At 54.1% G+C, this 22344-nt stretch overlaps 1 protein-coding gene across 3 annotated transcripts in view; it reads left to right on the forward strand.

The window, feature by feature from the left end:
- KAZN (kazrin, periplakin interacting protein) overlaps positions 1-22344 on the forward strand; it is a 169609-nt gene that overhangs the window by 19216 nt on the left and 128049 nt on the right. For all 3 annotated transcript variants that reach the window (XR_009047708.1, XM_057696929.1, XM_057696937.1), the window contains exon 2: positions 17209-17400. Coding sequence is in view for 2 of the 3 variants with exons in the window: in XM_057696929.1 (XP_057552912.1) it covers positions 17209-17400 (192 nt within the window). In the remaining variant the exon portion in view is untranslated. The remainder of the gene's footprint in view (positions 1-17208; positions 17401-22344) is intronic.

A 22344-nucleotide genomic window follows, 5' to 3' on the forward strand; every position in this document is an offset into this window, starting at 1 on the left:
GGGAAGGAGTGACCTCACAGGCCTGGCTGGTGAGCCGCCTGCGGTCCCCAAGGGACGGGGCAGCAAGCCCACAGCACACAGGGCTTTTTCTCTTTACACGTCGAGTCACAATGCTGATGCCTGCTCCTGGTTAGGACACTTGCTTCTTCAGTTGGCTTATTTTCTGGTGCTTTGCCCAACCGTGGAAGCTGTTTTGAAGCATCCACAAAGGGTGGGGTGGGAGTGGGTTTTGTTTTGTGTACATCCCCCACCCAGCCAGCCCCGTACACCCCAGTTACACTTACCTATTCTCCTTCCCCTTAAGCAGCCTCAGTGACCCACACGGATTCAGAGGTGTCAGGAAAGATGTGCGAGAAAGGCCCGGATGTTCTAGGTTTGAAGTCTGTGGACTGGGGAGAAGAAAGAGGAAAGATCTAGAAGTTCTGCTCACTCGTGTAGGGCAGGAGGAGGCTGACTTATGAGAATAAAATACAGTCGACCCTTGAGCAACATGGGTTTAAACTGCTCGGGTCCACTTATACATGGATTATTTCAATAGTAAATATTACACTACTGCACCACCTGTGGATACGTGAATCCATCAGGGATACGGAGGGCAGACTGTAAATGACACACGGATTTTCTGCTGGGTAGTGGGTGGGGGCCTCTCAACCCTGAGTTGTTCAAGGCTCAGCTGTCTATAGACCAACAGAAAGTCTTTGACCTGCTCCAAACCATTCACATCCAGTGTCTCTGCCCTTATTCTGTTCCTGCCTTTATTTAAGCCGGACACTTTGATTCCACTGCAGCCAAGCCTAGAACCTGTTATTCTTTTTTTTTTTTTAATTACTTAATTTATTGGCTGCGTTGGGTCTTCATTGCTGCGCACGGGCTTTCTCTAGCTGCACAGAGCGGGGGCTACTCTTCATTGTGGTGCATGGGCTTCTCATTGTGGTGGCTTCTCTTGTTGCGGAGCATGGGCTCTAGGCATGTAGGCTTCAGTAGCTGTGGCACATGGGCTCAATAGTTGTGGCTCACAGACTCTAGAGCGCAGGCTCAGTAGTTGCGGCTCACAGGCTTAGTAGCTCCACGGCATGTGGCATCTTCCCGGACCAGGGATGGAACCTGTGTTCTCTGCATTGACAGGCAGATTCTTAGCCACTGTGCCACCAGGGAGGCCCCTCTGTTATTCTTTAGTTGGAGTCATTTTCTCTTGGGGTCAGGGGAGGTGCGTGGAAGAATGCAGCTTCAGAGAAAAACATGTTTGGTCTTGAAAGCACCTCTGACCAGGAGAGTGTGGTCCTAGAGGAGTGTCGGCCTGATCTAAGGCTTCAGTTGCCATAGAGCTCCTGCCCTCCGCTCTATGGGCACTTCTTGGGCTTAGCTTGTGGGTCAGGGCTGTACTGGGTACTAGGGCACATAACATGTGTCTCCTGTCAGGAGCTGCTCCAGAAAGACCTAGAAGGATGCTGTTCTGTACAAGAGATTTCCTTGGGACTTCCCTGGTGGTGCAGTGGGTAAGACTCCACACTCACAATGCAGGGGGCCCAGGTTAGATCCCTGGTCAGGGAACTAGATGCTATACGCATGTCGCAACTAAGGAGCCCGCCTGCTGCAACTGAGACCCAGCATAACCAAATAAATAAATATTTTTTTTAAATGGTATAAAACTTTAAAAAAAAAGAGAGAGAGATTTCCTTGTCTGGATTGGCAGGGTCATTTGTATTCCTCCAAGGAAGACGGCCTCGGCACTGGTCACCCTCTGTGGAAATTCCACATCGCCTCTCTGTCCTCCTACTTGTTTTTAAGACCGGGGGCAGGCACGCAGTCGAGTGTTCTGTTGAACTGGGGGTGAGCGGTGTACGCGTGCGCTGGTGTGTGTGGGGGGTGGGCCTGGCGAGCCATGGGGTTTTTTCAGTTTACATTTTTCGAATAGTTTTGTCCTCTGCTCTCCCAAGAGGCAGTACAGAGTGGAGTAAGCATTTGACCTTTGTGAAACGTTGGTGGAGTGGGCCAGACAGACGGGGGAAACGTTTGGTGGCGAGCTGGCGGCAGCTCAGAACAGGCATCCAAGCTGCACCTCTGCCTTTTTCAGCCTGTAAACAGGCGAAAGTGAGGGCGGCGGGCGGCAGAAGAGAGGGGGCTTCCGTGTCTCCAGATTAGATCTCGTGGGCCGCTTCCTCAGCAAGCAGCCCCCAGCCGCCGCAAGCCGCACTCCGGAGACCTCTCAGCAAGGAATGTTCTACCCAGGCGTTCGGGTCAGGAGTTTCCAGGAGAAGCCCCTGGGGATCCAGGGACAAGGCTGCCGGGCAGGGGCTGGTCTCAGAACCAGAGGGCAGTGGCTCCTGGCAGCAGGAGGGGGAAGAACCGGCTGGCATGCAGCTTTCGGCCTGTGCCAAGCACTGTTCTTTTATGTGTATAGTCCACGTGTGTGTGTGTGTGTCTATATGTGTATAGTCACTCATGTCATCCTCACAACAACCCCGTAAGATGGGTACTGTTGTTATCCCATTTTACAGGTAAGGAAACTGAGACAGAGAGGTTAGTAAGTGACTGGGACCCAAACCCAGACCAACTCGCCCCCAAGGTGTTTCTGGCCGCTCGGACAACACTGCCTCTCAGCCCAGGTGCACAGGGAGCATCTGTCAGAACCTGAAGTCAGAGATGCAGCTTCTTGTTCAGGTTGCATCTTCCTGTGTGGGGAGAAGTTCTGGCCATGGGTGTAACTCAGGGACTTGAGTTTGGCCTCCTCATCCCAGGGTTCTCCCCGCCCCCGGATAACCCCCATTTTCTGTGTCTTGGTTATACATTTGGTTCATAGACCACCCTGCTGAAACGCCCCAGATGAAATAAGGTTGCTTTTCTAATTGATTTTGTTCATTTTACATCCTGAAAGTTGTAGCCTGATGGGAGGAGGGACACAGTTGTGGGTCCCCCTTCGGTCCTACTTTAAAGTCTCAGAATCGATGACTGCAAAGACCTCTGGAGACGGGATGGACCCCTGTAGAACTGGGGTTACCCCAGGCCCTTTGAACAGTCTAGGGACCTAGGAGGACAGGAATGGACCAAACAGTCCAGAGAGGCAGGGTTGTACCCAGGAGTCTGCACAGGTGGGGTATGAGGGTGTAAGAGGGAAGACCAAGGTGGGAGAAGTGGACCCAGGCCTCATACACCTTAGAATCCCTGGGCAGGCTGGCCGAGGGGAGGAGCCATGCCTTGGGCCTGGGTTGACTGCCCCTTAATGAGCACATGAAAAGCCACCATTGTAATCTCCCCAGGGGTTTAAGTGATAAACATAATAGAAGTGAGAGCACTTTGAAGAAAAAGTTAAAAGCACTATATTCAGCTTAGCAGTATCAGCCCAAGTGCAGGCAGCCTTCTGTGTACAAAGATGCCGGCTCATTCCAAGCCGGGCAGAAGGCCTCCAGCCGGCCTTGCTACTGGTGTGCGTCCCGTGCTTCCATTGAGCTCTGTTTGTTAGGATTTGGGACTGGGGGTCCTGGGGCATATGGAAGAAGAGCATCCTGGGAAGAAGTATCACAGGGGGAGCCAGGTAGCCGTGGTGACTGTGGCCCTCGGGCAGGCTCTGAGTCTCTGCACTTTAGTCTCCTCGTGTGTAACACAGGCATCATGCCACCCTCCGAGGTTGCTGGGATGTGTGCCCAGCACGTAGAGCGTCCCGCGTTCCTGGGATGGCGAGCACGGCTCCTGGCCTTCCAGCCGTAGGTGGTTGGAGTACAGTCAAGCCGGAGACCGAGTAGGGTTTCCTGTGAACCAGCCCATGTGGCCCGGGCCTGCTCTTTCTCAGCCCAAGGTAATTTTTCAATTAACTCTATTGGCTGGAAACTGGGGCGCCCTCGGAGTGTGGGAAAACGTCCCAGGCCGGAAGGGCCCTCCCCTCTGCCCCCGCTGGGTTGGGGCTTGGCTTCCAGAGGGAGGATCCAGTTTCACATCAGGACACCAGGATGTGATCCCAGTGCCCCTCTGAAAAATCCCAGATGGCGCCTTCTGGAAGCCCCTGTGGGCTCCGCGCTGGCGGCTGGCCTGGCCTCCTCCTCCGCCCCCCGCAGGCTCCCTGACCCGGGCTCCAGCGGTGAGAGCCTCCAACAGTTTCATTACTGACTTTATTGCTAAACAATTTACAAAGGCGGCCCTGCCAGTTTTCATAAGTGAAACATTTAAAGTATGCAAAGCATATTTTATTTCTTCCTGGAGCAGCTGCTCGGTTGGGCTGGAGAGTAATCAGAACCGAGTTACCTGGGTCCACGTGCCACCCTGCAGCCTGCAGGCTCCGCGGCCTCCCGCCGCGGAGCCCGAGACGCCCTCTTCCTTCCCCACCCCCTCCGTGGGGTCAGGCATCCTCTGGGTGGCATCGGAACCGGCTGCCAATGTTGGCTGAGGCCTCGCTTGGTGCCAGGCCCGTTCTTGGAGCTTTTTGTTTGTTACTCATAGGCTGGCACAGCAGCCCTGGAAGATGGATACTGTCCTTACCTTCATTCTCACATGATGACACAGAAGTCACCTGCTGGGGTCCAACAGCTACTGAAGGACACAGCCAGGATTTGATCCAGGCAGCTGGTTCCACAACCCCTGCTCTTAGTCATCACTGTTGTGGTTTTAAAAGTGAGGAAGTTAAAAAAAAAAAAAAAAAAGTGAGGAAGTTGAGGGATGCAGATGTCAAGTCATAGCAGGAGACGCCCGTCCTTAGTTCACCTTCTAAAGCCACATTTGAGACAGTGAGTCCTCCAGGTTTGCTTTTTGTCCGGGCTACAGCCTGGACTTGGTTTAAATACTCCTGAAAGCCTGGATCTGTTCGAGACACAGATCTGAAGATGCGGGAATTTCAGGCTCGCTGCCCTCGTGTGCTGGCGACGCTGGGAGAGCCCCGGCTGGGCCCTGGTCGCCCACTTCCTTTCTCTGTGTAATCGTTTGCATCTGCGGGGGCCTTCGGCATGCCCAACACGTTTTGATGCGTTTAACCCCGGAGCTGACTGATGCCTAAGAAAGGCTGAGCAGAATGTTCCAGCCAAAGCATGTTTCCCGTTTGCTTCCAGGTCACAGTAGCCAGTGGCCTAGCAGTCAAGGCTGTGGATTCCAGACACCTTCTTCTGGGCCCCAGTTTGGCTGTCTATAAGATGGGGATATAAATGTCTTTCTTCCCCCAGGCTTCTTCAGAAGGTAGCGCCCCTGCCAGGAGCCAGACCCGGGAGAACCCGCTCTCTGACAAGTGGGACAGGCAGCTTCAGTCTGCTCTGTGCTTTCTGGTAATGGGTGGGGAAGGAAACTGAGATGCAGGTGTTTTGCTGCTGACTCAGGCTTGGGTGGTAAAGAAAGCAAGGGCTGGGTTCTCCCCTGCAGTGGCAAGGCCTCGGTCAAGTTGGTTCCTCCGGGTTCGCAACGAGCTTCGCGCTCGCTGCGTAGATGGCCTGTGTCACCAGTTGGTGGGTGTAACCAATGCTGGGCCTTCTTTCTTTTTCCTCTTTGTCTTTTGGTAATTTTTCTTCCCCTGGAGGGTGGAGAAGTGAGAGGAGGGATGGGAAGAAACAGTCAGGCATGGTGAGGGCAGAGAGGGAAACAGGCAGTGCCACCCGGTGGTCGCTGTCCCTCTGCTCCGTTCCCTTAGGAGCCAGGCCTTGGGGAGGGGAGGAAGCTGTGGTGAGAGCCAAGGCTGGGGCACCCGGCTGTTTTCACCAAAGTTCAAAAAAGGCCCAGTTCCAGCTCTTCCCTGCTCTTTGTCCTGGCGTTTAGTTTGAGAAGTACACACAGCAGGGCACTTAGAGCTGGGAGCCTGGTCCACTTAAGGACATGAAGTTTGCAATCAGACTTTCGAGTTGGGGTTCGCTGTGTTACCTGGACCAGCTCTATGACCTTGAACAAGGCTGTCCACGTGTCCTGGTCTCCATCTCCGTTTGCATGTGCGAAATGGAGAGAGTGCTAGCACTGCTCCCAGTGAGAAAATTCAGTGGTCCAGGGCTCAGGGCCAGGCACGTAGTTAACACCCAAACAGGACCCAGGGCCCTCAGGCCAAGGAAGGCTGCGGGGTTAGTGCTCACAGACCGCTCTAGGTGGGAGAAGAAGAGAAAGGCTGATTTGGGCAGGAAGAGTCTGGAAATGGCCTTGAGGCAGAACTTGAAAGTTTGTGCCTTCCAGGGTTTCAACCCAGGGGGACTGGTCACTGCAGTCAAAGAAAGGCTAGAATTAAAGTACACGTGGGGTTAGGTGCTCACTGGTTTTGTGGAGGTAAATTCTGTTGTCCTTTTTGCTTGTCCAGTTTCCGAAGGACAGTGATATAGCTTAGAGAGCTTAGCACCTAGCAGGTGGCCTTTCAGTGTGTGGGGATGCCAGGCACCCAGATAATGGTCCCTGACAGAAGTAGTTGATCGGGATTCTTGTACAGTTGCAGGGGATAGAAAACGCAATTCAAATTGACTTAAGAATGTATTGGGAAAAAAAGTATTGGCTCACATAACTGGAAAGTTCAGGAGTAGAGCCTAGCTTCAGGTGTGGTGTGATCCAGGACACGGATATTATCTGAATCCAGTCTGTCTTGTTGGCATTCCCTTCTTGGTGGCAGGATGGCCACCAGCACCTCCAGGCTGCATCCTCACATCCGTCATTAAAGAGAGCAGCTCCTGGTCTAGACGCTGACTCTGATTGGACTGACTTGTGTCATGTGCTTCCCCTCCTAAACCAATCTCAGTGGCCAGGACAACTCAGCTCTCTGATTGGTCAGCCTGTGGTCTTATCTCCACCTTTGAACCACAGGCCTTGGGAGTGGGCGGCTCCCCAGAGGGAAATGCAGGTCCTCTGTCAAAAAGGCTGGAGGCATAGATGTCTGCTGAACTGAAAAGTCTGCCGGGTGGATGATGAGGAACTTTGAATAGGTGGGATGAGCCAGCATCCCAGGGGAAGCAGTGGCTTTAAGGCTCAACTTGCTAAGAGTGTTAAGATTCCTCTTTGCACCAAGAGGGTATCCCAGGACAGCTGCTGTCAGCCCCCCTGGTACAATGAATGGGCACCAGATCACTGCTTCTGAGTCCCAACAGAAACTGTTCAATGAGGGCCAGAGGAGACAGCTGGCCAGGCCCTGAGGAGAGGCCAGCCCTTTCTGCTCCCATCACTCCTGCCCAGCAAGCAGATAGGAGTGGGCTTCTCAAGGCCACCAAGGAGGTCTGGGCACCTGGCTTTGTCACCAAGCAGTCACTGCTGCTGCAGCCCATCAGGGACTTTGCCACCTAGGTGACAGGAGAGGGTCTGCCTTTCCACCCCCAGACAGATGCTGTATTTGGTGGTGAACTTTCCTTCTGGAGCCAGAATCGCCTGCTGAGTGACTGTTGCAGACCCCCGAGGACCGTGGGGCTCCTACTGGCTGTCAGTGTGGGGCAGCATCAAGCCTCAGGCCCAGAAAGGCTGCCAGAGGTTGTCCTTTCTGGGCTTGGGGAGCAGTGGATACAGGAAGCGAGGACCTTGAGTGACAAACGGGCCTGTTCTAGGAATCAGGCCAGGCTGCCTGCAGGGACCATGTTCCGCAGCACAGAGCCTCAGGTTCAGTTCTGCCTGAGAACCAGGGAGCTGCGTGCTGGAGGTTTGCAATTCCTTCACTTCCCTGGGGCATCTCTGCTTTTGAACCTGTGACCGGCACCCTTCCAGGGCTGGTGCCTGGCACGCGATTGTGCCTGAGTCGGTGCTTGGTGAGGGATGATCAAAGGAGGAAGACCCCTTCCCTGGGGAGAATCGGAATCCTGGAGTGTGGAGCTGGTGGCGGGGCACACTTTCTGTAGGAAAGGTGCTCCCCCCACCGAGATTGTGGAAGAGGATTAGCTTGGCAGTGGGGGCCCAAGACGAGTCTGGCTGAAAGGTACGTTTATGGACCAGCAGCTGCACTGGAACAGCTCTGCAGGAAAGGCGGATTAAGCAGCACCTAAAAGAAAAAACACTCACTGTGAAATATGAGAAAAAGACAAAGGCTGCATCACCTGGTACCTGCCAGGTGCACCCCCACCCACCTGTAGTAAGAATTACCAGGCGGCTCTCCCAGGCCCCAGAGCAGCCTTGCAATTGATACTGTTGAGGTGCGGCTGGGTGTTTTTTTGAGAATCTCCTTGTATTTGGTGAGTGCTGTATTGTGTCCCGTCACCCCCAAAGCTTTAAGCGTCAGGATCACATGACAAAGGCCCAGAGAACACGGAAATCTCAAGCAAAGCATAGACCCAGCGCTTGTCTGCCTGCTGCCGGTCCTGTTCCTGGCCTAGTGGGTCTGTCTCCACACGCAGGGGTGATGGAGGGAGGGATGGGAGAGTCTGCTTGGTGAACAGAAGCAGTCCAAGAGGGCTGTCTTCAGCTCCCCATGGAGAGACCAGGAAGGAGGGGAGCCTGGGCTGGATATGAGGGGACCAGCCAAGCAGAAGGAAGTGATGTCAGTTCTCTCCTCCCCTGTCCCGAAGACCCGACCCTGAGGCTGCTCTTCCCCGGCTGTGGTTCCCAGATTTCTCTCTCCAGAGGCAAACCATTACATTCAAGTCCCGCCCGGCTGGATGTCCCTGTGGAACTCCAGTCATTTACGGAGCTTCGAGGAACCCTCGGGGCTGAGTCAGAACCGAGGGCCGCGTTGCTGCTGCTGCCCCTGCTGCCCTGGGCTGTCCGGATCCACGACTCCTGGCCCCACTTGAGTGTTGGGTCAGCTTAGCCAAGAGGCTCTGCAACCTTGGGCCTTCCAGACTTGGGGGAGGATGCAAATGATGGTATCTGTCCAGGAGGGTTTGAGGGCCCCCTTACCACGGTGGACTCTGAGAGGGAACATAGGCTTTGCCTACCTTGGGGGACAGCTTGCAGTCTGGTGGCTGCCCCGCAGGAGAAGGGGTAGAATGTAACTCAGTAGTGACCAGGAAAGGCTCTGCAGCCGGACCACCTGGGTTTAACCACATGTTTTCTCCATGCCTCAGTTTCTTCTGTAAAATGGGTGCACCCCTTGGGTTACTGGGAGGAGTGAGAATTAGTGGTGTGAAGATTTAGAACTGCTCTGATGTGTGCAGGCAGCTCACCGTAATGACGTTGATGATGAAGAGGGAATTCTAGAATGGGGGTTGCAGTATGGGAATGCAGCCGACCTCTTTCTCGCCATGTGCTCCCCCCGCAGAAAGGCAGAACAGAGGAGGTGCCCTTAGACCACTGGAGAAGACCCCCACCCCCTCTGCCTGGGCAGTGGGCTCTGCCAGCAACCCCCTGTCTGACTCTGCCTTTCCAGGATTCCCTTCCACCACCAAGAACCGGCTTCTCTGGGCACAAATACATCTGGTCCTATTTAGTCTTGGGGCCTGGGAGCCCATCTCTTACGGGGATTTGATATGAATCATTGCACCTCAGTCTGAACATTTTAACCCTCCAAGAACAACCTGATTCCTAATTTCTAGAACAGGCATTGTCCTAATGTTCAGAGACTACCGCCTGGACCAGATGTGACAGTGATGACAATAATGGCAGTCCTGGCAGCAGTGGTGGCCTATGACCGCTCACTGCCCACCGGGCACTGCTGGACCAGCCCGTGGCAGGGGGGAGGGATGGGGCTGCATGACCCACAGGCTGACATGGGCTCCGTCACACATCCCCCGACATCTCCGAGCTCTAGCGGGGTCACCAGAGCCCTGCATGGGTGCCGTGAGGACCCCATGAGATGAAGCCTGTAATCCAGCGGGTGGCATCCCCCACAAAGTCGGGGCTCAGAACATGGCAGTGCCATCAGCCATCGTCTCTGCCAGAAAGGGTGTTTGGACGGGAAGGGAACTGTGGCGTGGTTAAGCACAGTGTCGTGTCATCTGGAGTGACCTCCATCTGGCCAGGGCCAGTGGAGCATGGTTCCCAGGGTGTTCGATTTGTCTCCCACGCGGCGGGTATAGCTCAAGGGAACCGAGGTTGTCCACAGAGCCTGGAGCTGGACTCAGGCTCCCCTTCCACTGAGGCCTGCTGGAGGGCAGGGGGTGGGTGGGCTCAGTCCCTGGACTTGCTGGATTTGCAGGGAGGAGCTATAAAAGTGACTTAGTGGAAAACCTGAACTATGTTACTGCTATATATACATTTAGGTCTGATTCCTTACAGCAAGGTGCATAGGTCTTAAGGGTACCATTTGAGTTTGGTGAGTTTTGACAGATGTGTACTTGGCTGTTTACCAAGGTGTCCACCCATGATGGGCAGGCAGGGCCTGTCCCTCCACCCTGGCCTCCCCTCGGAGCCCCCTGTGCTCCTGCCCTCACCCTGCAGACGGGGTGACTCAGCCTTCTCTTCCATTTAACCCACCCCTCCCGGGTCGGGAGGTCCACAGATCAGGGCTCCGTGGTTATTGGGGCCAAGGCACCCCCTCGGAACATCGGGGAGGTTTGGCCTTTTCTATGATAATGATCTTGACGAGCTACATATGACCCCCATTTAGAACCTTCCAGGATGTTTCCACTTAGATGATTGCTTTGTTTAATGTTTACCACAGGCTTGGGAGACCAGTCTTGACTCCATTACTCAGAGGTCACTTGTCCTAAGGTCAAGTAGCCAGGAAATGGGGGAGCCGGGACTGAGCCCCAGTGACCGACCTAGACCTGTCTGGCCCACCTCTGGCCTGCACCGCGCTGGGCACTGTCCTTGCGTGCCTGCCAGGAGCCCAGCACTGGGCCGGCGCTGGGCGTCGGGCGTGAGCAGAACAGAGGCCCTGCTGGCTCCAGGGCCACATGCTTCTCCAGGAGCGGCATGGGGACTGTGCCCCCAGGAGGGCTGTGCATGGAGTGGCCGGCTTCCTGTGACCCAACTCCACGTGGGAAACAAGAGCAAGCTCATACCGGATGGGGGCACGCCTGCCTCCCCTGCCACCCACCAAGGCGAGCCTGTAGCAGCCCTGGGCACCCTCTGTGTCACCCGCAGACTCTGTTGCCCTCTCCTTCTGCAGGATAGTACCGTGCAAGAGTTCAGACTGGGGTGCGTGCCAGAGCTAGACCGCTCCCTTCAAACCCTGCCTCTGCCCTTTACTCTGTGTGGCCTTGGTCAAGTCACCACATCCTGTGCCTCAGCTTCCCCATCTGTTGAAGGGGGTGATGAGAACAGGACCTACTTCATGGGGTTATTGTGAGGATTCTCTAGTTTTCCTTAAGGTGCGTAACATACTTACAGCTTAGCCTGGAGCTCATACCTTGTGCTCAAGGAGTGTTAGGAAAGCAGTCATTATGGTGATACAAGGTAGTTACCATATTATTGCTATTTGGACATTTGGCTCGGGAAGGCCGGACTCACAAACCTGCAAGCCACTGAGAGACCTCAGAGGGCCTCCTGGTCCCCCACTGCCTGTTCATGCACCCTGTTCTTGGATGGTGCCCCACAGTCCCAGAAAGTAAGTTTCTTCCTTTCTCTTCTTTCTCTCTCACCCCAGCCCTGTAAGCTCAAAAAAGTAAGCCAGGAAGGGACTTGTCACAGACTGGGGCCTCTTCCCCAGGGCCAGGAGCTGTCGCCTCCCTTCTGTGCTGTGTGGATTCCTCCTCCTCCTCCTCCTTTTCCTCCTCCCCCTCCTCCTCCCCCCCTTCCTCCTCCTCCCCCCGCTGCCCGAAATCCACAGCTGAGGCGGCCACAGGACAGACCCCGGAGGTGCTGGCGCTTAGCAGCCAGCAGAACTCATTCTCAGCCTGTAGCATATGCTGTGGTGGTTGGTTCTAGAAAGCTGGTAGATCAGCAGGGAAATCAAATGCTCTCCTGTACCAGGTGGCCCTCCCCAGCTGGTGCTGCTCCAGGTCTCAACATAGGTGCAGGGCTGAGCTGTGCTCGCCAGGCCCCAGGCTGTGTTCTCTCCCTTGGCATCTTTTCTTGACCCTGTGCACGTTGCCTCCTTGTTACAGTGTGGCTGCTGCAGCTCTAACCGCAAGTCCACTTTCCAGGCAAGAAGGCAGGGAGGAGGCAAAGCCCTTTTTTCTTATAGGGCAGTCCGCCTCAGGGACTTGCTCCTACATCTCATCGGCCAGACTGGGTCCCATAGACAATTTTAGCTGCAAGGGAGGCCAGGAAATGGCATGGGGACTCACTACTCTGGCAAAGGAGAGATGTGCTAGAGAGGGCCAGGGTCTCCCCAGCTCCCTTTGCCACCTGAGTAGGTATGCCACACCCCCTCGCCCTTGGGAAGAGGCCCCTGGGGGCTTCCACGGTGTGGCCTGCCTGCTGATGAGGCCACCCCCCAGGGCAGCAGCATTGGTAACTGGTGGCCTCCCCCGGGGTGGGGCGGGGCAGCCGCCCTCTCCCAGGCAATGCTTACTTCCCGCTTCCATGGCCGAGAGCTCTGCAGTGTCCGTGGCTTCTTTGGCACCAGGCCCTTTCACCGCCAGCCGCCCCCTACCCTGAGGTCCGAGGGCGCCGCGGTTGCCCAGCATCGGCAGAAAGGTACACAATCGATCTTTCCCTTTTGTGTCCCTGGGCCAGGGCCAGTGTGGTTTCTCCAGGAACGTGGCTCCTTCCCCAGTGGTTCTCCCACCCTTGGCGCAAGGCTCCCTCCTGTCTGTGTGTCTGTAGCCCGCGCTGCACCAGGTCCTTCACAAACCCCACTTCTTCCCTTCCCCACCACGTGCCCCTGGATGAGCACTGACCAGGAGCTCCATGCCCCAATGGGGTGGCCTCCATGCTCTTGACATGTGGCAGGTGCACCTGAGGAACTGAGTTGTTTGTTGTGACTAATGTACACTTAAGTAGCCACGTGTGCCTGGTGCCTGCCTCATTGAGCAGTGCAGCTGTGGACCAGAGCAGGGACCCCTGTCCCGCCACGAGGAGAAACACACAGTCGGTAGCATTCATCCAGATTCATGAAGAGTGCCTCTCTCTAAGGGCACTAATATTATGAAGACCCCAGAGAGGGACAGTGACTTGCCCAAGATCACACAGCGAGGTAGCAATCCCTCTGAGGCAGCAACCCAAGTCTTCCAACTCTCACTTCATTGCTTCTGAGGAATGTGGCGCTCCCCTCTGTGCAGAGGGGAGGGGAGTTGAGGGGCACGAGGGCACACGCAGCACTCATCGTGCTTAGCACGTTTAAGTGCATTACACGTGTTTCTCCTTCCCGTCATCCCATTTCACAGGTGAAGCCACTGAGGCCCAGGGAGGGGATGTGCCTGAGAATGGTCCCGGAGCCCATAAGTGGGCTTCAGTCTTGTGAGGCTCTCTGTGAGTGCAGTCCCAGGGCCGTCACCCCTCTCTGCCCTGAAGGGTCCGGGCCGTGCAAAATCCAGTCCAGCTGGGGCAGGTGCAGTTAGTAAGCTTGGACAAGCCTCTCTCTTTCTGTGGAGTTGTTTTTCCAGCCTGGTCTCCTCAGACTTGGCTCATGCATGAGCTGCACCTGGTATCCTGCCCGCCTGTTTGTTCAGAACCTGACTCGAGGGGCGGGGCCTAGGTGTCAGGGACATCTATTAGCAAAGTGAGCGCAGGAAAAATCCGCTTTTGCCACTGTTAGTTCAGGAGAGGGGCACCCAGCCCCGTCTTGCTCTCATCTTAGTGCAGGGGGCAGAGAAGGCTGTGCCAGGCTGTTCTGTCTTCACCTCCTTCCTCCTGTGAGATAATCTAGCACAGCCCTTTCTCGTGATGGCCCCGTTTCATTGTGATGGAAGTAGGGTTGCTGGTAAAACATGGCACGCCCAGTCACATTTGAATTCAGATCAGCAATGAATCAATTTTAGCATAAGTCTGTCGCATGCAGTATTTAGGACATACTTATACTAAAAATGATTTGTTGTTTGTCTGAAATTCAAATTTAACTGTGCATCTGGGCTTTTTTGGTTTGTTTTGCTTTGCTTTGTTTTGTTTTGCTAAATCTGGCAACGCTAAATGGGTGACATTGTCCTCACTCAGTGTACATGGCAACTAAGAGCTGGAAAAATCATGGGGCTTACTCGGAGTCCTGACAAGGCCCTGGCCGGGACTGGATTTGAAGCCAGGTCTCTTGGAATCCTCTGCTGTCTACACAGACAGCAAGCAACCAGGGTGGCTTCCTCTGGGCAGTTTGAGGAAGCCCAGAAGTCATGCCCCTAAAATAAAATCAAACAAAAACCGCCCTGTCTTCTACTTGCCTGGTAATGTAAATATAAACGGGGATGCTTAGCAGTCATTCACACCTTATTGTGAAATACACGTTTGGTGACAGTTGAGTGGGAACAGACCCTGGCAGAATGGGTGATTGGGGAGAATTGATGAAGGAGAGTATCTTAGTCTGTTTGGGTTACTGTAACAGAAATACCGGGTGGCTTATAAACAACAGAAATTTGTTTCTTAAACAATTCTAGAGACTGGAAGTCCAAGATCCAGGCACTAGCAGATTGCATGTCAGGTGAGGACTCTCTTCCTGATTCACCGTCAACTGTCTTTTTGCTGTGTCTTCACATGGTTGAAGGAACAGGGGAGCTCTCTGGGGTCTCTTTGATAAGGGTGCTAATCCCATTTGTGATGGCTCCACCCTCATGACCTAATCAACTCCCCAAGGCCCCACCTCCAGGTACCATCATCACATGGGGGATTAAGGTTTCAACATATGCCTTTTCTGGGGACACAAACATTCAGTTTGTGGCAGAGAGCAAGAGTGAAAATTCCAGAGTCTTAAGTACTGCGAGAGATAGTGAGCCAGGTCTGGGGGCACAGAGTGGTGGTCAGGGTTAAGACCTTTTATAATGTGACCCTGTCGTACCCCTCCTGGCTTCTTCCTGCTCTTCCTCACCTGGTACTGTTCACTGGTCACCCAGGGACCTCTGGCTTTTACAACCTCCTTGCCTTTGCTGGAGCTGTTCCCTCTGCTCACCCCCCATTCCCTCCAACCCCTTCTGCATCTTTCAAGGCCCATTGCGAATGTTCTTGTGTCCCTTGCAGGTGCAGTCCCTGCTTTATATTATGCTACTTGTGTGTGCTGCTTCTACTCGCTGGAGGCTTCTTGAGGCCAAGGGTGTTCCCTTCTTTTTGGACACCCCGAGCCAAGCCTACAGTATAGGCAACCTGCAAATGTTTGTCTGGAATGAGGGCAGGGGAGGGGCCCCCAGTGCAAACCTCCCACTTTGCAGTTTTGCTAAGAGACTTGGACAGTTTCCTGCCTGCACTTGAGTCTGTCTGTGTCAGAGCAGGCCGGAGCTGCCTTGCAGACAGCCTGCCTCCCTGGCATGCAGGTTTGGGCTCCTTCAACCTGTCTGGGGTCTGGGAACACCTGGGCGGGACCTGTCTGTGACATTCACCCAGGGGCCCCCAGTGCCCGCAGCAGCAACGGGCTGGTGCCCATGAACTCTTGCCAGATGGCTGGAGGGGATCATCCGATTGCACGTGTCGTCATAGAGTGTTCAGGGCACTTGAGACCCCTCAGCAAATGAGCCAGAGCAGAACGACCAGCCCTGCCCTCGGGGACCTGTGCCCACTGGGCATGCAGACGCTAACACGTGGGCCTCCTACATGAATGAGGGGTTTGAGGCGGCTTGTCCAGAGTGCCGTCAGAAGTGGCCCATGGGTGGGGCCGCTTTAGGGCTCTTGAGGTGACCGTGGGGCTGAGACCGCCCGACAGGGAGAAACCCTTGAAGAAGGAAGGAAGCTCTTCCAGCCACCCCGAGGCAGGATGAATCTAGCACCTTCCAGAACTGAAAGTCTCCCCCCAGGGGGCCTGAGGGAGGCCTCAGCTGGGCTGACGAGGCATCTGATAAGGCATCTGATGGGCAGCCAGGGAGGGTTTTCGGCACAGGAGAGACGTGGTGTGCCCTGCGTTTCAGGCTTTTGTGGGGAGATTGGGTAGGGGTTGAGGAGGAGCTGGGAGGGCAAGGAGGCCTCACGTGGCTGGCAGCTGGACCCAGGTGGCCTTGGAGGAGGTGGTGGGTGGTGGTCCCCCTTGATGAGGTGGACTAGGGAACAGGGGCTGGAGTCAGTGCCACCTTTCCCCAGGCCTCTTTAGGTGAAGGCACCCGGGTTCCCGGGTCCCTGCTCCCCCGGCCTGTCCCCCACCCCCGGACCTGGCTCTACCTTCTGTTCCAGGATTCCCGGGGAGTGAAGGTTGTAGCACATTTGAGAACTATGGGAACTGCTAAGAGGATCAGGTGTCTGGGGAAATGCAGCCCCCGCCTCACCAGTATTGAGCGCTTGCTGTATACACTGAGCACATCCCCTGGACCAGGCTTCCTCCTGCGTCTCAGCCCCACAAGGGTTAGACCCACTTTTACAGAAGGGGTGTCTGAGGCTCAGAGGGGAAGGGATTTGCTCGTGACCACACTCCTGGTCAGTGAGGGAGCCAGACCGGAGACCCAGGGCCTCAAAAGCCATCCCGCAGCCATGGCCTCTGACCCTCACAGTCAAGGACCGCGTCCCCCCCGCTACCTGGGAGCATGGGACAGGATGGTGTCAGGGGAGGCTATGTCACGGGAAGTGAGGAGGCGGCCACGGGCAGAACAGGGAAAGGGTGTTGCAGGTAGAGGGCCCTGCAGGGGCAAAGGCCCTGAGGCTGGGAAGAGCTTGGCCTGTTGCAGAGAGAGGGACCAGCGTGCAGGAGGATGGGGAAGAGGGAGAGAGCGATGCGTGAGCTTAGCAATGCAGGCCGAGGCCAGCCACTCCGGGCTATTTCCACAAGCATCTCAGAACCTCCTTTAATCCGTCTCCAAGTGAGGTGAGCATCCCGGCCTGGGTTTGCGCTGTCCTGAGTTACTGTCATGTTGACTGTGCCTGGAGTCGACCAGGTCTGGTTTCAGATCGCACCTCTGCTACCTACTCACTTTATGGCCCCGTGGAGTTTCTTAATCTCTCCGAGCCTTACTTCCTCATCTGTGAGATGGGGGTGAAACCTGCCTCCAGAGGTTTGGTAAATGAGGTAAAGCACATAAAGCATAACTGGGCATGCTGTTGGCTTGTGCTTTCAATGCTGACCCCTGCCAGCTCTTTGTCCCCACTCTTGCTCCTGCCTGGGAGACCCCAGCCATTGGAGTGGCTGCTCTGGGTGCAGCCACACCTGCAGTGGAGCCCCAGAGAGTGTGGTGGGATGCAGGGGGAAGGGGGTGGTCCCACCAGGTGTGCTCTGCAGACTGTGGGTGGGGCCCAGGACCGGGGCGGGAGCTCCTTGCAAGAAGGTGGTTTTGGGGTTTTCCTGTACCTAGTAGGAAAGGCCCTGGATGCAGAGCAAACAGGAAAAGCCAAAGCACCTTCGAATTGTTCCCAGAAAAGTGAGCAAGCGCAAGCCACTGTCCCCTGCTCTAACCGCGTGCCCTTCTGCCCTAGCACTTCTGCGGGAGGAAGTGTCCCGGCTCCAGGAGGAAGTCCACCTTCTCCGGCAGATGAAGGAGTTGTTGATGAAGGACCTGGAGGAGTCGCAGGGTGGCAAGTCCTCCGAGGTCCTCTCGGCCACCGAGCTCAGGGTCCAGCTGGCCCAGAAGGAGCAGGAGCTAGCCAGAGCCAAAGAAGCATTGCAGGGTGAGTGACAAATCAGCGACGGTTTCCTCTCCTCCCTCGCCTGGGGCTCAGCCAGGGCCGCAGGGGCACCAGGAACCAGGGTCCTGCCTCTGCAGGGGGAGGGACGTGGCCCCGGGAGTCTCTCAGCGCTGAGCCCCCAGCCCAGGCTGCCCTGTGCCTTTTTGGGTGGAATCCTGCATCGTGCTGGGTCGGGTACAGACGTCATTCCCTCCTGCAGTGTGACCACTTCACATTCTCCATCACGGCTGGTCATGGGGCGCCTTCCTCCAAGGCGTGAGTGGCAGGTGGTTATCTTTGCTGAACTAGGATGCTGACCCAGCAGCTGGGTCGCCTCTTCCCCAGAGTTCTCCGGGTCGTGCGATGCCTCCCCTCACAGGACAGTGTGGATGTGCTGGGTTTTGTGCTGGAGGACACGTCCATCCCCCAGTTCTCTCATTCTCACCGCAGTGGGCTCTCCAGGGGAGGGCTTGGGTCTCTTCTGGTGTTGCTTGGTCTGAGGAAACTCCCTTCTAAGGAGCGCAGCATCCAGCCCTGGGTGGGGGAAGGAGTTGGGAGAGAAACTGCTTTAGGAGACAGGAAACCAGTGGACCTATGTGTCAGCTGCTTCCCTTAGAGCTGGCCTGGGATACTTGCAGCTGATGTACCCCTCTCTCCTGGGAGCCACCTGCGTGCACTGTGTCTCTGAAGGTTATCAGAGGAAGGTTGGAAGGCATCCCCTCACAGTCCTCCAAGAGGAAACATTAGGGAAGAGAATATTTTGCGGGGTCTGCCTTGATCTCTTGAGCCCCTCTTAGTGTCTTTGATTCTCTTAGGGGGGAAAAGCAATAAAACTTGGTAACTTCCTTTACACTTACCACTCACTAGAACGATAAATACTCTCTGAAGACTTGGTTTCTGAGGCCAAAGCAGGTTTATTCCTTAGGTTGACTTCGGGCTGCTGTAGCAAAGACCCAAAAACAAAGTGGCTTAAAGAATCTGTTTGTGTCTCTTTCTGTAACCATCCCGGGGGCATTTCAGGCTGGTGGCATCTCTGCTCCCCTCGGCCTGTGGCAGACCCAGGGAAAGGGCCAACCTTCAGGGTCAGAGATTCCCCTGGGCCAAGAGCGTGATGAGGGTCGTGCCTGGCTGCAGGGAGAGCAGGGCATCCGTGTCCCATCCACAAGTGTAACTGGACGGGGAGAGGGGGTTTTGCTGGATGGTTAGTCCGGCTCTGTCCTCGTCGGTTTCCCTGACCAGAGGCGTAAAGTGGGCAGCGGAACACTGGCTAAGCCGGCTGTCTGTCCAACACCCCATCACACATCCCCCAGGAAACCCAGGAAGCCCAGGAAGCTGGCGTGCCCTCACCCGGGTGTTCCAGCCCTCTTCTGCTGTTCTTCCCAGCATTACATGTTACTCTTAAAACTGGATAGACACTTTCCTGTCAGGGTTTTGTTTCTGGTGGGGCCACTTGGAAAGTGTTCTGGGTGGTCTCTTCAGGCTGTGGCAAGCAGGTGGTCTGTGTCATGGTCTGGCTGACACCGCATGATCAGAAGTCATCATGCCAGGCATGCACGCTTTCTCTGTGCAACCCTCCTGCATCCCAGGCAGAGCTATGCGAGCCCCCTCCACTCCCACTTCCCGGGAACCTTGGAACATCCTCACCCTTCTCAGGAAGGAGACCCAAGTCTCGGGAGTCTCCCTTGGGCAAGTGTTGCTGGGCCTGGGCCGTGTGAGCTGGTGTCCTTTGTTCTCGCCAAGCTTCGCCATCCTGCAGAGAGTCAAGGCTGCCTCGGGAAGCAGCCAGACGCTGTCTCAGCCTCCTTTGCTGGTGGTATTCACCCCAGGACAAAGAAACCTGCCTTCCGTGTTCCAGGCCAGGGAAAGAACTCTCACCCGTATTCCGCCTTCTGGACCTGTAAGGAGGAGGGTACCTCTCTCTGCTGTTCCTGTGCCCAGGGGAACGGGCAGGGAATGAGCAGAGGCTCATTTACCTCTCAACTCCCCAGCTCCTGGGATAGATGGCCTACCCTCTCCAGACCTCAGCCTTCTGATCTGAGTGATGGGACAGGAACAGTGAATTAAATGAGGTCGTGTTACCATGATGTGCATCCTTCTCTGCGTAGCCCGCAGGGCACAGATCTGTGCAGGTATTTCTTCCCAACTCTGTGCTGTACGATTTCTTATCCGTCCCCAAAGATCTTCAGGGCCTTGCACAGGGACCCAGAGATCTCCCTGATGGGGCGGCTCCTTTGTAAGGAACAGTAACCTCATCAGCAAGGACTTGTCAGTATGCATTCAAGGATAGCTTTACTGAGCGCCTGCTGTGTTTCAGCACTGCTCTACGCACTCGGTCTGCCTTTCACCCCAGTCCTCCTAGGAGGTATTAACCCCTTTCACAGATGGAGACAGCTGTATGAGGCTCGGGGAGGTTAAGTAACTTGGCCAAGGTGACAGCGCTTATTAGCAGCAGAGTCTGAAACTTTTCCCACTGCACGAAACACCTCATTTTCCCTCTGGATGAGGTCACTAGAGGTGAAGTTGGCCTGGACAAAAAAGACGGGAGGCCATCCTAGCTCAGTAATGGGGACAGCAGACTGTGAAGTCAGATCTGGGCTTGAATCCCAGCTCTGTCCCTTACTAGCTGTGTGACCTGGGGTAAATTCCTTAACCTCTCTGAACCATAGTTCCTTTGCGGAAGGTGACAATAACAGTGCCTGCTTTTCTTATAATTGGGGCTAATAATAGTAGCTACTTCACAGGGTTGTCAGGAGGATTAAATGAGAGATAACGTGCCTGGCCCAGTGCCAAGTACCGTTAGTGCAAATACTTAGTGATTATCAGATGAGACAGGGCTTGTCAGGCCTTCTGGGTTCTGTTTGGAGATGTTGGTCGCCTGATTCCCATTCAGGGTGGCCCAGACCTTAGACTCCCTGAGCCCATCTAAGTTCAAAGTAGCAAGTGCCTCAAGCATCCTGCCTGGCATCCTACAAAGTCATAAATAAGATGCTTCCTCCCCAGCCACAGCACATGGTGAGTAAATTGCAGACAGATGTGGGCAGAAGGAGGCCGGGGCATGAAAAGGGATTTATATGCCCGTAATGAGAAGGCTGAGAGTAAATGCACAAGCCAAGTACACAGCAGATGTTGGGCGACACTTGTTGACAAGCAGCGTCCCTGCAGTGGGAAAACGCAGAGCCCCCAAAGACGTCCACTCCGGTGGGTCCCCACCCGCCCACCCTCAGTCTTTGGTTTGGGGTTGGTTGAAACTGGAATTTTGCAGCACGTAAGAGGATTAGGTACCCAAGCAAGCACCCGAAACATCGGGCCATGGTTCCAACGTCAAAGCAATGAAAAGAATCAAGTCTGGGGAGAACGGGGGCGGGGGTTGAGAAGTTTCCTTTGTTTCTGTGGGGACGAGTCTGGGAATGTTTGGTTTAGGATGTTGCTCTCATCATGAGTTTGAAGGCAGAAGCCCTGAATGATTGTTTCATGAGGAATGGTGTCATTGCGTGTGTAAACTTACCCCACAGTCCCTGCATGACCCCAGCCCTACACATACGGCGAGCTTGTCGCCCATGGGACCCCTTTAGGGTGTCTTGATTTCCCCGGGCCCCCTCAGTTTCATTGATTTCTCCAAGAATCAAGGCATTACAGAAACAATGATGATGAAAATTCACTTCTTCCCTTTTTTAATCACTCAACGGCATGTCGCGTGTGTTGAGCATTTTCCCACAACAATAAATACTTCTTGAAAACATAATTTTAAGGACTCCATCATGTTCTACCAAACGGAGGCACCATAATTTCCTTAGCCGCTTTCCTATTATTGGACATTTAAGTTGGTTCCACTTTTTTCTTTTCGTTCTTGCTGTTATGTAACACTGTACTATAAAGATCTGTGTAAATTTGTTTATTTTCTTAGGACAGCATTTCTCAAACTTTCTGGCCTCTGGACCACTTTACACTCTTATATGATTTAGATCTATCAAGATTTGCTATTTTAGAAATTAAAAGTGAAAACGTGTCTAAATCTCCAACAATTTATTTCAAAATGACAGTACTAAACCCATTACATCTTAGCATTATTTTTAAATGAAGAATAACTGTATTTTCCTGAACGAAAAGATGTGAGAGAGAAGAGGAGCACTGTTTCACAATTTTGCAAAAAATTTTAATGTCTGACTTCACAGAAGACTGCTGCGTTCTCATAGCTACTCCTTCAATCAGGCTACTGTGATTTGTTTTGGTTGAAAAGCTAGCCTCACACAGATGTGTAGTTGGAAGAGGGGGGAGTGTATTAATCACCTGATTAGATAATTATGGATAGTCTTCTTTGACTTCATGCTAACTCACCAAATGGTAGCTTCTTAGAGGTTTGCTGAGTGTGGAATCTGAAACCTTATCCAGTGAAGGTTTTGTGCTCTGTTAGGATGGACAAAACCGTTGGTCTAATTGTTACTTTCAATGGATATTATACCCACACATGATTTGTTTGGGGGGATCTTTATTGGTGCAGAATAGCTTTACACTGTTGTGCCAATTTCTGCTGTACAACAAAGAGAATCAGCTGTATTTATACATATAATCCCATATCCCCTCCCTGTTAAGCCTCCCTCTTGAGCCTCCCTCCTACCCTCTCTATCCCACCCCTCTAGGTCATCAGCAGTCATCGAGTCGATCTCCCTGTGTTAGGCAGTTGCTTCCCACTAGCCATCTATTTTACATTTGGTAGTATATAAATGTCAGTACTACTCTTTCACTTTGTTCCAGCTTCTCCTTCCCCACCTCCCCATGTCCTCAAGTCTGTTCTCTACCTCTGCGTCTTTATTCTTCCTCACCACTGAGTTCATCAATACCATTTTTTTAGATTCCATATATATGTGTTAGTATATGGTATTTGTTTTTCTTTTTCTGACTTACTTCACTCTGTATGACAGACTCTAGGTCCATCCACCTCACTACAAA

Source organism: Hippopotamus amphibius, chromosome 1 (assembly GCF_030028045.1).
Source record: "Hippopotamus amphibius kiboko isolate mHipAmp2 chromosome 1, mHipAmp2.hap2, whole genome shotgun sequence".
NCBI classification, from domain to species: Eukaryota; Metazoa; Chordata; class Mammalia; order Artiodactyla; family Hippopotamidae; genus Hippopotamus; species Hippopotamus amphibius.